The sequence below is a fragment of the Mobula hypostoma genome, unplaced genomic scaffold (assembly GCF_963921235.1).
Source record: "Mobula hypostoma unplaced genomic scaffold, sMobHyp1.1 scaffold_94, whole genome shotgun sequence".
Lineage (NCBI taxonomy): Eukaryota > Metazoa > Chordata > Chondrichthyes > Myliobatiformes > Myliobatidae > Mobula > Mobula hypostoma.
The window spans coordinates 40,526-55,994 of record NW_026948222.1 but is presented as its reverse complement, the minus strand read 5'-3'; the positions used below and the strand labels follow the sequence as shown (position 1 = coordinate 55,994).

Genomic DNA, 15,469 nt, shown 5'->3' with positions numbered 1-15,469 from the left:
TAGCTGGAGGGACAGTCAGATTTGTGGAGGTGATAGGACACAGAAACACAAATATAGTTTAGGAGAGTGGACAAAAATGACAGATGCAATACAGTTTTGGGTAGTGGATGGTCATGCACTTTGGTAGAAAAAAAAATAAAGGTTTGACTGTTTCCTAACTGGAGAGAAAAAACAAAAAAAAAATGAAGCGCAGAAGGGCTTGGGAGCCCCTGTGCAGGATTCTCCAGACGACAGTTTACAGGTGTGAGCCTGTGGATAACAGGACAAGTGCAATGGATGTAATTTCGGGACTATGTGAAGCACTGGTGAGACCTCACAAGTAGTAATCAGTGCAGTTTTGGGCCCCTTATCTTAGACTGGATCTGCTGAACAAGGAGGGCGTCAAAGGACGTTCACCAGAATGTCTTTTCATAAGAAGACCGTCTGATGGCTCTGGGTTGTGATCACCAAAATTCAGAATAAATACCATGCCGAATCTACGAAATTAGATTAGATTAGATTAGTTTCAATTTTATTGTCATTGTGCCGAGTACAGATACAAAGCCAATGAAATGCATTCAGCATTTGACCTGAAATGCAAAGAATAGCGTTATTTACAAAATAACTGCGAATAAAATAAGTGCTACAGCACACAAATATAAAAGTACTGAGACAGTACAATATGGATTCAATACTGCTTAGCGCCGCGATGAGAGGTTCAGCAGTGTCACAGCCTCAGGGAAGAAGCTCTTCCTGTGCCTGCTGGTGCGGGAGCGGAGGCTCCTGTAGCACCTACCGGATGGGAGGAGAGTAAAAAGTCCATAGTTAGGGTGAGATGCATCCTTGATAATGTTTTTCGCCCTGCCCAGGCAGCGTTCATTGCAGATGTTCTCAACAGTGAGCAATTGCGTGCCGATAATCCGCTGGGCAGTTTTGACCACACGCTGGAACGCTTTGCGGTCCGATACACAAGAAGCTCTGGAATCTGCTGTGCTTTCGCTTTAATTGCAGTTCTGTGTTGAGTCTAGGACAGGTCGTCAGGTAATTGAAATTGCTGACCCTCTCCTCATCTGATGAGCCGTTGAGGCCTGACTCATGGACCAGTGGTTTCCTCCACCTGAACTCAATACCTCCTCTTTGTCATGCTGACTTTGAGAAAGTGGTTGGTGCTGTGGCACCACTCCTCAGGATTTTTAATATCCCTTCAAAATGCTATTGTGTCATCAACTTTGTCAGTGGTGTCGTCAGCAAATCTGAGTATGGCAGAGGTGCTGTACTTTGTCATACAGTGTAACACGAAGGAAACGCGGAGCTGTGCTCGCAACCATTTGGAGCACCTGTGCTGATGGAGATTCTAGAGTAGATGTTGTTGCCATTCGGAACATATTGACCGGGTCTGCAGTCCAGGATACAATTGTATAAGTAATTATTGAGGTACAGACTTCGAGTTTTTGATCAGTTTTAAGGGGATGGTGGCATTTTATGCTGATCTGCAGTGAAGAAACAACCCTGAAATGTGTGTATCTTTGCTATCCAGATGATCCTGGATAGTATGAAGAGCCAGTGAGTTGGCATCTTTAGTGGACCTGTTGCTCCGGTCGGCAAATTTGGGCCGGCCAAGTCTCCTCTGAGGCAGACGTTCATATGTCCCATTAGCAAATTCTTAAAACACTTCCTCATTGTTGCTGCCATTGTAACTGACAGATAGTTATTCAGGCAGATCATCAGGTTCTCCTAAGAAACCAGTATGTGAAGTATACTTGAAGTTGGTGACCACATCAGACTGCCGAAGCAAGATGCGAAAGAGCACGATAGGCAGTTGATCAGCTCAGTTCTGAACTAGTTGGCCAGCTATCCCTTCTGGGCCGTATGCTTTTGGTGAGTTTACCCTCATGAACGCTAACTGCATGTCAGCCTCACAGACTTGAATCACAGAATTATCGGGGGCTCCGGGAATACTTGATGGCTCGTCCATGTTCTGACAGTCAAAGCGGGCATAAAGTGGATTGAGCCCATCTGGAAGCGAAGCTTTTCTCCACTACGTCGCTTGATTTTACTTTGTGCAAACCCGTCCAAAATGGTCGAGCTTCCTTCATGGATTTCAGCAAGGCATTTAAAAAAGTATACGATAAAAGGCTTAATGAGAAAATAATGATACAGGGGATCCAAGGGGACACTGCTTTGTGGATTCAGTGACCAGCGGGGTGCCTCAGGGATCTGTTGGACCCCTACTCTTCGTGAATCTTATAAATGCTGTGAATGAGGAAGTGGAGGGATGGGTGAGTAATATTGCTGATGACACAAAGGTTGGGAGTGTTGTGGATAGTGTGGGGGGTTGTCAGAGGTTACAGCGGTACATTGATAGGATGTAAAACTGGGCTGAGAAGTGGCAGATAGAGTTCAACTTAGATAAATGTAAGATGGTTCATTTTGGTAGGTAGATCGAATACAATAGCAGAATATAATATTAATGGTAAGACTATTGGCAGGGCGGAGTATCAGAGGAAATTTGGGGTCCGAGTCCATTAGACAATCAGAGTGCTGTGCAGTTTGACTCTGTGGTTAAGTAAGATCACGGTGCATTGGCCTTCATAAATCGTAGGACTGAGTTTGGGAGCCGACAGGTAATGTTGCAGCTATATAGGAACCTGGTCAGACCCCTCTTGAAGTACTGTGCTCAGTTCTGGTCGCTTCACTACAGCAAAAATGTGAAAAGCATAGAAAGGATGCAGAGGAGACTTACAAGGATGTTGCCTGGGCTAGTTACAGAGGAGATGACATGGGTCAATTGTTTTTTTTTAACGCAGAGAGTGGTGAGTGTTTGGAATCGGCTGCCGGCGACGGTGGTGGAGACGAAAACGATAGGGCCTTTTAAGAGACTCCTGGACAGGTACATGGAGCTCAGGAAAATAGAGGGCTATAGGTAACTCAATGTAATTTCTAGGGTAAGGACATTTTCGGCACTGCTTTGTGGGTCGAAGCAGCTGTTATTATGCTGTAGCTTTTCTATGTTTCTATGTTTCTATGGTTCATGCTTAGTGTGGAAATCCCCTTCTCCTTTTACATTTCTTCCTGCATAAAGTACTACGGCCACCTGTAACTTTCTTGCTCACCGGTCTTGTATGCCTCTTATCCGGTCCTCGCCGGATTGCGAATCTCATGTTTCATCTAATTTTTCGTTTTGCGAAAGATTCTGAGTGATTCTGTACGTCCACACTCATCTATAATTAATTATATGAAGTATGTGAGAACCTCGGTGTTTTCATTCAGATACATAGATATGTTCTTCAACTCTGCTCAGTCCTCCGGAGAGAAGCATCCCATAGCCGTCGCTTTTGCCTCACCCGACGTCCCCTTTGCTGTCCAAATATATAGAGCTTGTCTGCTTGTCTGCAGGTACGATAAGGGCGACCACGAAATCAGATTTACCGAAATCCGGTCTGGTCATGGAACGTCAGTTTTCCTCAGTTATATATCCGAATATATAAATTACACGAACGACAAATTAAGAATTGCTCAGGTGGATCGAAGGAATGTTCTGGCGGCGATGACAGCAGATGAGAAAAGGCTGGAATTTCAGGGCAGGACAGCCAGGGTAGATATGTCGCACAAAGGAAGAAATACTCAATTGGCAGGGGTAGGCAACTGTGTCTGGCAAAAGGAAGTTATGGACTGCATAAAAGCCAAGGAAATGGTATTTGAAGTAGAAAAATTGAGTCGGAAATTGGATGATTGGGAAGCTCTTAAAATTTCAACAAAAAGTATCCAAAAAAGCTATAAAAGAAACATGAACTATGAGCGCAGACTAGCCGATAATATTCAAAACTGGATACCGTAAGTTGTGTTTTTTTCAGTTGTATGAACAGGGAAAGGAAGATGAACGCTCGTATTAGACCACGGGAAAATGACACTGATGAGGTGGGAATTTGAGATAAAAATTGGCAGATGAGCTTAATATGTACTTTGCATCTGGGGTGTACTGTGAAGGCACCAGCTGTGTGCTAGTAACCTGTGAATATCAGTTCGCAGGAGAGAGTGTCATTTCAAAGGAGAAATGCTTGGCAAACTCAAAGGTCTGAAGTCACCTGGACCAAATGGACTATATCCCAGAATTCGGAGAGAGGTTGCAGAACAGATTACAGATGCTTTGGTCGTGACCTTTCAAGAATCACTTCACCTTATATATATATTAATAATTTAGACGAGGGAATTAAATGCAGCATCTCAAAGTTTGCAGATGACACGAAGCTGGGCGGCAGTGTGAGTTGTGTGGAGGATGCTAAGAGGATGCAGGGTGACTTGGATAGGTTAGGTGACTGGGCAAATTCATGGCAGATGCAATTTAATGTGGATAAATGTGAGGTTATCCACTTTTGTGGCAAGAACAGTAAAACCGATTATTATCTGAATGGTGACCGATTAGAAAAAACGGAGGTGCAATAAGACTTGGGTGTATTGTACACCAGTCATTGAAAGCGGGCATGCAGGTACAGCAGGCGGTGAAAAAGGCGAATGGTATGCTGGCATTCATAGCAAGAGGATTCGAGTACAGGAGCAGGGAGGTTCTACTGCAGTTGTACAAGGCCTTGGTGAGACCACACCTGGAGTATTGTGTGCAGTTTTGGTCCCCTAATCTGAGGAAAGACAATATTGCCATGTAGGGAGTACAAAGAAGGTTCACCAGATTGATTCCTGGGATGGCAGGACTTTCATATGATGGAAGATTGGATCCACTAGGCTTATACTCGCTGGAATTTAGAAGACGGAGGGGGGATCTTATTGAAACGTATAACATTCTAAGGGATTGGACGGGCTAGATGCAGGAAGATTGTTCCCGATATTGGGGAAGTCCAGAACGAGTGGTCACAGTTTGAGGATAAAGGGGAAGCCTTTTAGGACGGAGATGAGGAAAAACTTCTTCACACAGAGAGTGGTGAGTCTCTGGAATTCTCCAAAACAGGAAGCAATTGAGACCAGTTCATTGGCTATATTTAAGAGGGAGTTAGATATGGCCCCTGTCACTAAAGGGATCGGGGGTATGAAGAGAAAGCATTTCTGAGTTGAATGATCAGCCATGATCATACTGAATGGCGGTGCAGGCTCGAAGGGCCGGTTGGCCTTCTCCTGCACCTATTTTCTATCTAAAGTATCTACCTTGGCATGGTCCTGGAGGAGAGGAAGATTGCAAATATCACTATAAGAAGGGAGGAAGGCAAAGGAAAGAGAACTATAGTCCAGTTTACCGATCGTCAGTGGTTTGGAAAGTGTTGGATTCTATTATAAATGATGGTGTTCCAATAATAACAAACAATTAATGTTGGTTCAGAATTAATATCACAAAATTGATCTCTCTCCGACACTCCTGGCGACTAGACATACTGATGCACAGAAAAAAAAAATCCATGAAAAATGGTATTAGTACGCGGACAAAAATATCACCAAACTATTTAATTAAAAGATGTAGCGAAAAATATTAGAAGTAAAATGCAATTATTTCCGTCGTATCTGAACATTTATTTGAGTCTTTATCCCTAATGGTTCCGATCAGAAATAATGCCAGGCGTCAGTACCATCGCCTCGTTTTGCACTTCTTTGCAAATTTCTTCTCTTAAATTCCCCCTCCAGAATCCTTTCCTTGTTCAACTAAATGCTCAATTTCCTCTTTTTAGAGCACAGAACGAAGAAAACAGTTATACCTGGCAGGTAACCTTCTCTATAAACTGCCTATAAATGCCCTAACACATAGTCGTCTATTTTTCTAAACATAATGTACCTATCTAAGAGTTTCTGAAAAGACCCTATTGTATCCCCATCCATCATCGGCAGTGCATTTCATGCACCCATCAAACTCTGTAAAAAACTTACCCCTTCCACCCCCTCTGTATCTACTCCAAAGAACCTTAAAACAATACCCCGTTGTAGTACCATTTAACTCCGAACAAATGACCCAAAATATATTTCCTATAATCATTGTATACACCTCTATCAGGTCACCTCTCATCCCCCGTCACTCCAAAAAGAAAAAGCCGAATTCACGCAACCTATTCTCATAAGGCACACTCTCCAATCTAGGCAAAACCCTCGTAAATCTCCTTTGCACTCTGTCGATAGTTTCCGCATTTACTCTGCAGTAAGGTGACCAGAACTTAACAGAGTAGACCAAGTGGGGTCTGGCCAAACTGTAACAGTACCCCACGGCTCTTGATTGTGTCATTGCTTTAACTTAAATCATCATATTTTCAGACCTGAATGGAAGTCTGATTTGGAAAATGATAAACAAGGGATAGCAATAATACTGAGGGAAGAAGCAAGAGGGGGCGGGGGCAGAGAGAGAGAGAGAGAGAGAGAGAGAGAGAGAGAGAGAAAGAAAGAAATAATGTCTGTGTGTGTGTGTGTGTGTGTGTGTGCGTGAGAGAGAGAGAGAGAGAGAGAGAGAGAGAGAGAGACAGAGAGAAAGAAGGCAGGTAGAACTCCTGGTATTTAATTGTAATCAATAGCAAAATTGTTGAACTGCCAAGACGATCCCGTTCAGTATATATTCTAAATTATGAATGAATCGTTGAAAAAATATGCAGCAAATTTGTAGTTCCGAAGAAGCAGAATATATGCTGAATTTCTATGCGAATTTTGCACATTTTGCCCAGATAAATGCGTTTTTATTGATCGTGTTCAGTTTTCTATGCACCTTCCCACCTTGTACTAGCTAGTAGGTTAATTGATTACAATAAATTCGCACGTACATTTCAGGAGCGGAGCTGCCTTAGGAGCTGTGGGTGGGTATATAAATTGGAAACCCTGCAAGGGGAAATATGATTGTCAACACCGATTTGAGGAGACAAATGGAGATATAAATACCTGCAAGTGTCAGTATTTCTAAATTTAGCTCTATATATAATTAATAGTCACACTATATTACAAATTACAATTTCCACTTTTCATGCTATTCACCTGAACACAGGACGCCAACGCCGATGAAGTCAGAGAAAGACCGATTGAATATGGAAGCACTGCAATTTTGGAGATGAGATTCGCTTCCTTCACACTGAAGGTCGGTCACCCACACGGGCCCTTCTTTCCCTCTGTACCCAGAGGCGATGTAGGAGGATGTGGCCACACCGCAACGCAGTTGCTTACAGACGACGTTGGCTTCATTGATAGTCCAAAAGTTATCCTGTATTCTGCTCCATCTGCCATTATCATAAACCTCCACCTGGCCGTCGCAGCGGCTTTCCCCTTCGGTCAGCCGCACAGACCACATTTCATCTACAATATGGATGAGATTGTGTAAAACAGTTAATAAGTACTCAATGTATTCCAGATACTTTCAGCTATTAGCGGCAAATATTAGTTTATACACTGATTTCCTACAAGCCAATCACCCCAGAAGCCACTTAACATCTCTTCTCCCTCCGCAGGATAAAAAAAAGACACACACGTAGAGGTCCCAGGTATTATTCTTACTCGCCGAACATAAAGAGAGCCATTTAAAATTTTAATATAATTCATTATTCTTTTTCAACAGTTTATAATATGACTTAACTCACCTGCAAATATTACATCTTTATTTTTACAGATTTTAAAATGGTACAAAAATTACTATCTGGAAACACCAATTGACATAATTCTCTGCACTTTCCAATAATTTCTCCTCAAATTTTAGTTTTATTCACTGTGTACTCAAGGTCTAAGTATCCAAAATAAAACAGTCCGAATTGCAAACGCAGACTGTTGCCGCAAAAATTTAGATCCGTGATATAGTTTTGCCAGAAAACTTTGGATACATTCGATTGTTTCTTTTTTCTTTTCTTTTTGTCTCTGTTATGGATATCTCTACGACCAAAGAAAGGTTTCATTCAGACTAATGTTTCAACAACTCACCGGTGCAGATCAGGCTGGCGTCATTTCCATGCGAACAACTGATCCGACTCCACGCTGAGACTTGGCAATCAGCTAATCGGGACTCATTGCCCAAACAAATGTAGTTATCCTTCCACACCGGCCCGTTTCCTGTGCCAAAGTATGCATCTCTGGGAGTTGCCTTTACTGCACCACACTGTAGCTGTTCACAGACCACGGCAGCATCTTCCAAGCTGAAGTATTCATCACAAAGTGTTCCCCACTGGTCCCCGTGCTGAATTTCCACCCGGCCAGAGCATCTGCTGTCCCCATCAACGAGTCGTGCTACAGAATTCCCTGTTGTATTAATAATTGAATTCAGTTAATTAATATCAACATAAACTAATTAAAAGAATTGCACAGGATCGGACCGCTATCCAGGGCATCTGCTCGGCAGAGCTTCGCGAAATTAAGAGTATGACACGATGCAGACCGTTTTTTTTTTATCTGATTGACACATAATCATTTTTTCCAATGCATTTTTTGTGAATAATCTACATACACCACGACAGGAATCTCGCGTTTTTGTAGGTTTATAACAAAATCAATGCCATTGTTTCAAACATTGGGCCATGCAGGTGAAAAGGTGTTTCCTTGCCTGATCTCTCTTCAGTACTCCTGATTTTGTTGATCGTTCACGGTTTCATGCCCATCACTCTAAATGTTATATTTTGTCGAAGTTGAAAATACCATTATTCAGCACCATATTCCACCCATGCTGTTCTTGCCCACTCAGTGGACGATATGCATATGCATCATATTTATTTATTTATCTATCTGTCTTATCTATCTATTTACATCTAATATTTGAGGATACTTCGTGCAATCAGATATTGTGCACTCAGAAGGGGCATTTTCGATTTTCTCTAGATGTATATTTTCTTTGCACTTTTCCATTATCTATTTTCATGTTGGTTTCTTTCACTGACGACTCATTTCTGAGGTTAATAAGCAACTTTCAAGTTGTCATTCACGTTATGCCCCCCAAAAATGTCCGCTGATGATTATAAATTACGGGGAATTCACAAGGCATCTGTCATTGAACTAGCAGCCATATAGTTGATGTTTTATTTATTCTTCTGCTGAGGTTTTTTTTATCATGTTTACAATCGTTATGCAATGGAACGGAAGATCAACAGGTATGTGAAGAAGTGGCTTAGAGTACCGAGCAGCCTCACCAATTCTGCAATCCATAGTACCCCGACAAAGCTTACCGTCCCAGTGTAATCCCTTGTTGAAGAGGTCCAGGTATCCAAGGTAAGATATTCATGATGCTTCGAGACTCAAAAGACCCTGTCATCAAGAACACCCAGCCGGTTGTGAGACCAGGCACGAAGTTGTCAGCCCATGCAGCAATTGATGAGGCAGAGTCTAGATTGAAGGACAAGGAGGTGGTTGGGGCTACCCAGCTAGGCCGCCAGGGACTTGGCTGGACAGCCCACAGGTGGTGGTTGTCTTCTACAGGTGAGGGACGCCGTGAGCTTGTAACGCGAGAAATACGACAGGCAGATGAGGAGAAGAGGTTAGCTAAAACAGCTGGCCTGGCCAAACTGAGGGCTTGGACCTGATGGGAAAGCGTTGAACAACGACATCTATCTTGGAATGTTCTGTGGCAGATGGAACCGCTCCGCGTTTCTTTTCTATGTAGAGCAGAGTACGATCTGCTCCCAACACCTGCCAACCTCAGCACCTGGCATGAAGATAAGACAGACAGATGTGCTGCTTGCGGCGAGAAGGGAACACTTCAACATATTTTGATTGCATGCAGAGTCAATCCTTCCTGCGCCATGTACACTTGGAGACATAACAACGTTCTCAAAGTTGTAACAGAAGCGGTTGAGCAGAGAGTACTGCAGAACAACTTATCTCATGCCCCATGCTGCACAGAACACCGCATATCATTTGTGAAAGGAGGCTCCAAGTCAAGGGTGTACAGCCCAAGCCCACGATCAAGCAGACTTTATTCAGCCAATGACTGGTGTGTCAATGCTGACCTGGATGGGAAAGGCAATTTCCCGAGGCAAATAACTTTCACCATATTGCGCCCAGATATAATGGCATGGTCTGACACCAGTAGAGAAGTGGTTATTCGTGAACTCACAGTCCACTGTGAAAACAAGAGCGTTGAAGCCCATGAGCACAAGTTAACCAAGTATGCAGAATTAATGTCAGAGTGCAGCGACAGACGGGGGAATGTCTCATGCTATCCATTCGAAGTAGGTTGCCGTGGCTTTATTGCGTTCACTTTCCAGAAGTGGCTGCGTGACCTCGGCTTTACTAGAAGAGAGATCAAGGCAACCAGCAGGGCTGTAGCTGAGGCAGCAGAGACAGGATCAGCATGGGTGTGGACCAAATACGTCCAGAGGGGCAGATAGTTGGACAGCATATTTATTCCAGTCGGTCTTTATTCTTTGGAGCGTAGAAAGTTGAGGGGGACTTGATAGAGGTATTTAAAATTATGAGAGGGATAGACAGAGTTGACGTGGATAGGCTTTTTCCATTGAGAGTGGGGGAGATTCTAACAAGAGGACATGAGTTGAGAGTTAAAGGGCAAAAGTTTAGGAGTAACATGAGGGGGAACTTCTTTACTCCGAGAGTGGTAGCTGTGTGGAACGAGTTTCCAACAGAAGTAGTTGAGGCAGGTTCGATGTTTTCGTTTAAAGTTAAGTTGGATAGATATATGGGCAGGGAAGGAATGGAGGGTTACAGGCTGAGTGCAGGTCGGTGGGACTAGGTGAGAGTAAGAGTTTGGCACGGACTAGAAGGGCAGAGATGGCCTGTTTCCCTGCTGTAATTGTTGTATGGATATATGGTTATATGTTATACATCTTTTGCAAACCCTTCAGTAAGTTACATAGGCACCCGAAGAGTAGACTATCTGTTGGAATGGAACAACTCTGATAGAGGCAGATGCCAAGTTTTTAAGCAACACATATCAAAGTTGCTGGTGAACGCAGCAGGCCAGGCAGAATCTATAGGAAGAGGTGCAGTCGACGTTTCAGGTCGAAACCCTTCGTCAGGACTAACTGAAGGAAGAGTGAGTAAGGGATTTGAAAGTTGGAGGGGGAGGGGGAGATGCAAAATGATAGGAGAAGACAGGAGGGGGAGGGATGGAGCCAAGAGCTGGATAGGTGATAGGCAAAAGGGATACGAGAGGATCATGGGACAGGAGGTCCTGGAAGAAAGACGAAGGGTGGAGGGGGGAACCCAGAGGATGGGCAAGGCGTATAGCCAGACGGACAGAGGGAGAAAAAGGAGAGTGAGAGAAAGAATGTGTGTATAATCCTCTCGTATCCTTTTGCCGATCACCTGTCCAGCTCTTGGCTCCATCCGTCCCCCTCCTGTCTTCTCCTATCATTTTGGATCTCCCCCTCCCACTCCCACTTTCAAATCTCTTACTAACTCTTCCATCAGTTAGTCCGGCCTGAAACATCGACTGTACCTCTTCCTAGATATGCTGCCTGGCCTGCTGCGTCCACCAGCAACTTTGATGTGTGTTGCTTGAATTTCCAGCATCTGCAGTATTCCTGTTGTTTGCCAAGTTTTTAAGTTCACCAGTGGGAGGTGATGCTTTAGCACTGCTGGCCCACCACCTCGAGGGAGTCTGGATCATAAGCGGGCCGAAACTCCGGAAGACAGGTGGAGAATCAACTGATGATCCCACTGGTGACAGCACAGGACAGTTAACATCTTAGTCCAAGTGTATTTTCAATTCTTTAATTCTGTTTGTCTCCTTCACTGACGACTCATTTCTTAGGTTCATAAGCAACCTAATGTTATTCACGTTAGGGCTAACAAAGTGTACGCTGATGATTATAAACTATGGGGAATTCACAAGCCATCTGTCGTTCAACTATCAGCTATATAGTTGATATTTTATTTACTCTTCTGCGGGGGATTTTGTCATTTTTACAGTCGTTATGGCTGAATTTGTAGCAGTAAATTTCGACGCTTTTGCAACAAGTTATCTCGCTATAATCATGTATATTCTATACTGGTGCAAATACATGCTGGGAAGTTGTGCTGCAAAAACAATGGTTTGTATTTATCTACGGTTCCGCACCAATTCATCTGTGTGTTTCCTTAAAGAAGAAAGGAGAAATGTTTCGGGCAATATTCAATAATCCATCAAAGTATCAGTACGGAAATAAACAATATTTGATTGCTTTTTGTTAATAGAGATAGCCATTATATAGCTACAGAGCCTGCTGCGCATTTTAACACTTAATCAGTTTTATGTCTGTATTTAGGCACATGACAAAATTCAGTATCATTAAATTTCTTCGAATTATTAATTTTCACATTAAGGTGTATGATAGAATTTGAAAGGCGTGAGGAAAAAATTTCCGGCATGTACTTCGCACTCAATTTCTCAAGGAAACACCATTTTTCATTTTTTATATATTTTCTACTGCAATAATGATTGTTTAATTTATAATAACGCTGCATGCTACGCTTTTGTTGGTGATATTTGTTTCAATTTATTGAAATCTTCAAATATGTTAATTTCTTTTGTCGAAACCCAAATTGAAGTCAATAGGCATTAAAAAGGGCCACTTTTCAGCATAATTGTATAAGGGCTAAGAGAGTTGTAAAAGAGCGCCTGAAGGCTTTGTGTGTCAATGCAAGGAGTATTCGTAATAAGGTGGATGAATTGAAAGTGCAAATTGTTATTAATGATTATGATATAGTTGGGATCACAGAGACATGGCTCCAGGGTGACCAGGGATGGGAGCTCAACGTTCAGGGATATTCAATATTCAGGAGGGATAGACATGAAGGAAGGGGAGGTTGGGTGGCGTTGCTGGTTAAAGGAGAGATTAACGCAATAGAAATGAAGGACATAAGCCGGGAAGATGTGGAATCAAAATGGGTAGAGCTGCATAACACTAAGGGGCAGAAGACGCTGGTGGGAGTTGTGTACAGGCCACCTAACAGCAGTAGTTAGGTCGGAGATGGTATTAAACAGGAAATTAGAAATGTGTGCAATAAAGGAACAGCAGTTATAATCGGTGACTTCAATCTACATGTAGACTGGGTGAACCAAATTGGTAAAGGTGCTGAGGAAGAGGATTTCTTGGAATGTATGCGGGATGGTTTTTTGAACCAACATGTCGAGGAACCAACTAGAGAGCAGGCTATTCTGGACTGGGTTTTGAGCAATGAGGAAGGGTTAATTAGCAATCTTGTCGTGAGAGGCCCCTTGGGTAAGAGTGGACATAATATGGTGGAATTCTTCATTAAGATGGAGAGTGACATAGTTAATTCAGAAACAATTGTTCTGAACTTAAAGAGGGGTAACTTTGAAGGTATGAGACGGGAATTAGCTAAGGTAGACTGGCAAATGACACTTAAAGGATTGACGGTGGATATGCAATGGTAAGCATTTAAAGGTTGCATGGATGAACTACAACAATTGTTCATCCCAGTTTGGCAAAAGAATAAATCAAGGAAGGTAGTGCACCCGCGGCTGACAAGAGAAATTAGGGATAGTATCAATTCCAAAGAAGAAGCATACAAATTAGCCAGAGAAAGTGGCTCACCTGAGGACTGGGAGAAATTCAGAGTTCAGCAGAGGAGGACAAAGTGCTTAATTAGGAAGGGGAAAAAAGATTATGAGAGAAAACTGGCAGGGAACATAAAAACGGACTGTAAAAGCTTTTATAGATATGTAAAAAGGAAAAGACTGGTAAAGACAAATGTAGGTCCCCTGCAGACGGAAACAGGTGAATTGATTATGGGGAGCAAGGACATGGCAGACCAATTGAATAATTTCTTTGTTTCTGTCTTCACTAAGGAGGACATAAATAATCTTCCAGAAATAGTAGGGGACAGAAGGTCCAGTGAGATGGAGGAACTGAGCGAAATACATGTTAGTAGGGAAGTGGTGTTAGGTAAATTGAAGCGATTGAAGGCAGATAAATCCCCAGGGCCAGATGGTCTGCATCCTAGAGTGCTTAAGGAAGTAGCCCAAGAAATAGTGGATGCATTAGTGATAATTTTTCAAAACTCGTTAGATTCTGGACTAGTTCCTGAGGATTGGAGGGTGGCTAATGTAAGTCCACTTTTTAAAAAATGAAGGAGAGAGAAACCGGGGAATTATAGACCAGTTAGCCTAACGTCGGTGGTGGGGAAACTGCTGGAGTCAGTTATCAAGGATGTGATAACAACACATTTGGAAAGCGGTGAAATGATCGGACAAAGTCAGCATGGATTTGTGAAAGGAAAATCATGTCTGACGAATCGCATAGAATTTTTTGAAGATGTAACTAGTAGAGTGGATAGGGGAGAACCAGTGGATGTGGTATATTTGGATTTTCAAAAGGCTTTTGACAAGGTCCCACACAGGAGATTAGTGTGCAAACTTAAGGCACACGGTATTGGGGGTAAGGTATTGGTGTGGGTGGAGAATTGGTTAGCAGACAGGAAGCAAAGAGTAGGAATAAACGGAACCTTTTCAGAATGGCAGGCGGTGACGAGTGGGGTACCGCAAGGCTCAGTGCTGTCACAGTTGTTTACAATATATATTAATGACTTGGATGAGGGAATTAAATGCAGTATCTCCAAGTTTGCGGATGACACGAAGCTGGGTGGCAGTGTTAGCTGTGAGGAGGATGCTAAGAGGATGCAGGGTGACTTGGATAGGTTGGGTGAGTGGGCAAATTCATGGCAGATGCAATTTAATGTGGATAAATGTGAAGTTATCCACTTTGGTGGCAAAAATAGGAAAACAGATTATTATCTGAATGGTGGCCGATTAGGAAAAGGGGAGGTGCAACGAGACCTGGGTGTCATTATACACCAGTCATTGAAAGTGGGCATGCAGGTATAGCAGGCCGTGAAAAATGCGAATGATATGCTGGCATTTATAGCAAGAGGATTCAAGTACAGGAGCAGGGAGGTACTACTGCAGTTGTACAAGGCCTTGGTGAGACCACACCTAGAGTATTGTGTGCAGTTTTGGTCCCCTAATCTGAGGAAAGATATCCTTGCCATAGAGGGAGTACAAAGAAGGTTCACCAGATTGATTCCTGGGATGGCAGGACTTTCATATGAAGAAAGACTGGATGATCTGGGCTAGATGCAGGAAGGTTGTTCCCGATGTTGGGGAAGTCCAGAACGAGGGGCCACAGTTTGAGGATAGAGGGGAAGCCTTTTAGGACCGAGATTAGGAAAAACTTCTTCACACAGAGAGTGTTGAATCTGTGGAATTCTCTGCCACAGGAAACAGTTGAGGCCAGTTCATTAGCTTTATTTAAGAGGGAGTTAGATATGGCCCTTGTGGCTACGGGGGTCAGGGGGTATGGAGGGAAGGCTGGGGCGGGGTTCTGAGTTGGATGATCAGCCATGATCATAATAAATGGCGGTGCAGGCTCGAAGGGCCGAATGGCCTACTCCTGCACCTATTTTCTATGTTTCTATGTTTATTCTTCCAGCAATATCACCCTCTTAATCTGTCCGTCAATGTCCGATGAAAATGATATCGAACTGTCCTCTGCTGATGCAATTTGCAAATCGTTAATGGGAAAAATGTCGATAACAGATATCTGGATCCTAGGTACTCACCAGAGCAGATCACACTGACATCATTCTC

At 43.1% G+C, this 15,469-nt stretch overlaps 1 protein-coding gene across 1 annotated transcript in view; it reads right to left on the bottom strand.

Moving 5' to 3' along the window:
• Positions 1 to 6,919: 6,919 nt before the first annotated feature.
• Positions 6,920 to 15,469, bottom strand: part of LOC134342003 (soluble scavenger receptor cysteine-rich domain-containing protein SSC5D-like) — a 32,511-nt gene continuing 23,961 nt past the window's right edge. Inside the window, exons 5-6 of the mRNA XM_063039942.1 lie at positions 7,858 to 8,172; positions 6,920 to 7,242 (exon numbers count right to left, since the gene is read on the bottom strand). Coding sequence (XP_062896012.1) covers positions 6,920 to 7,242; positions 7,858 to 8,172 — 638 coding nt within the window. The remainder of the gene's footprint in view (positions 7,243 to 7,857; positions 8,173 to 15,469) is intronic.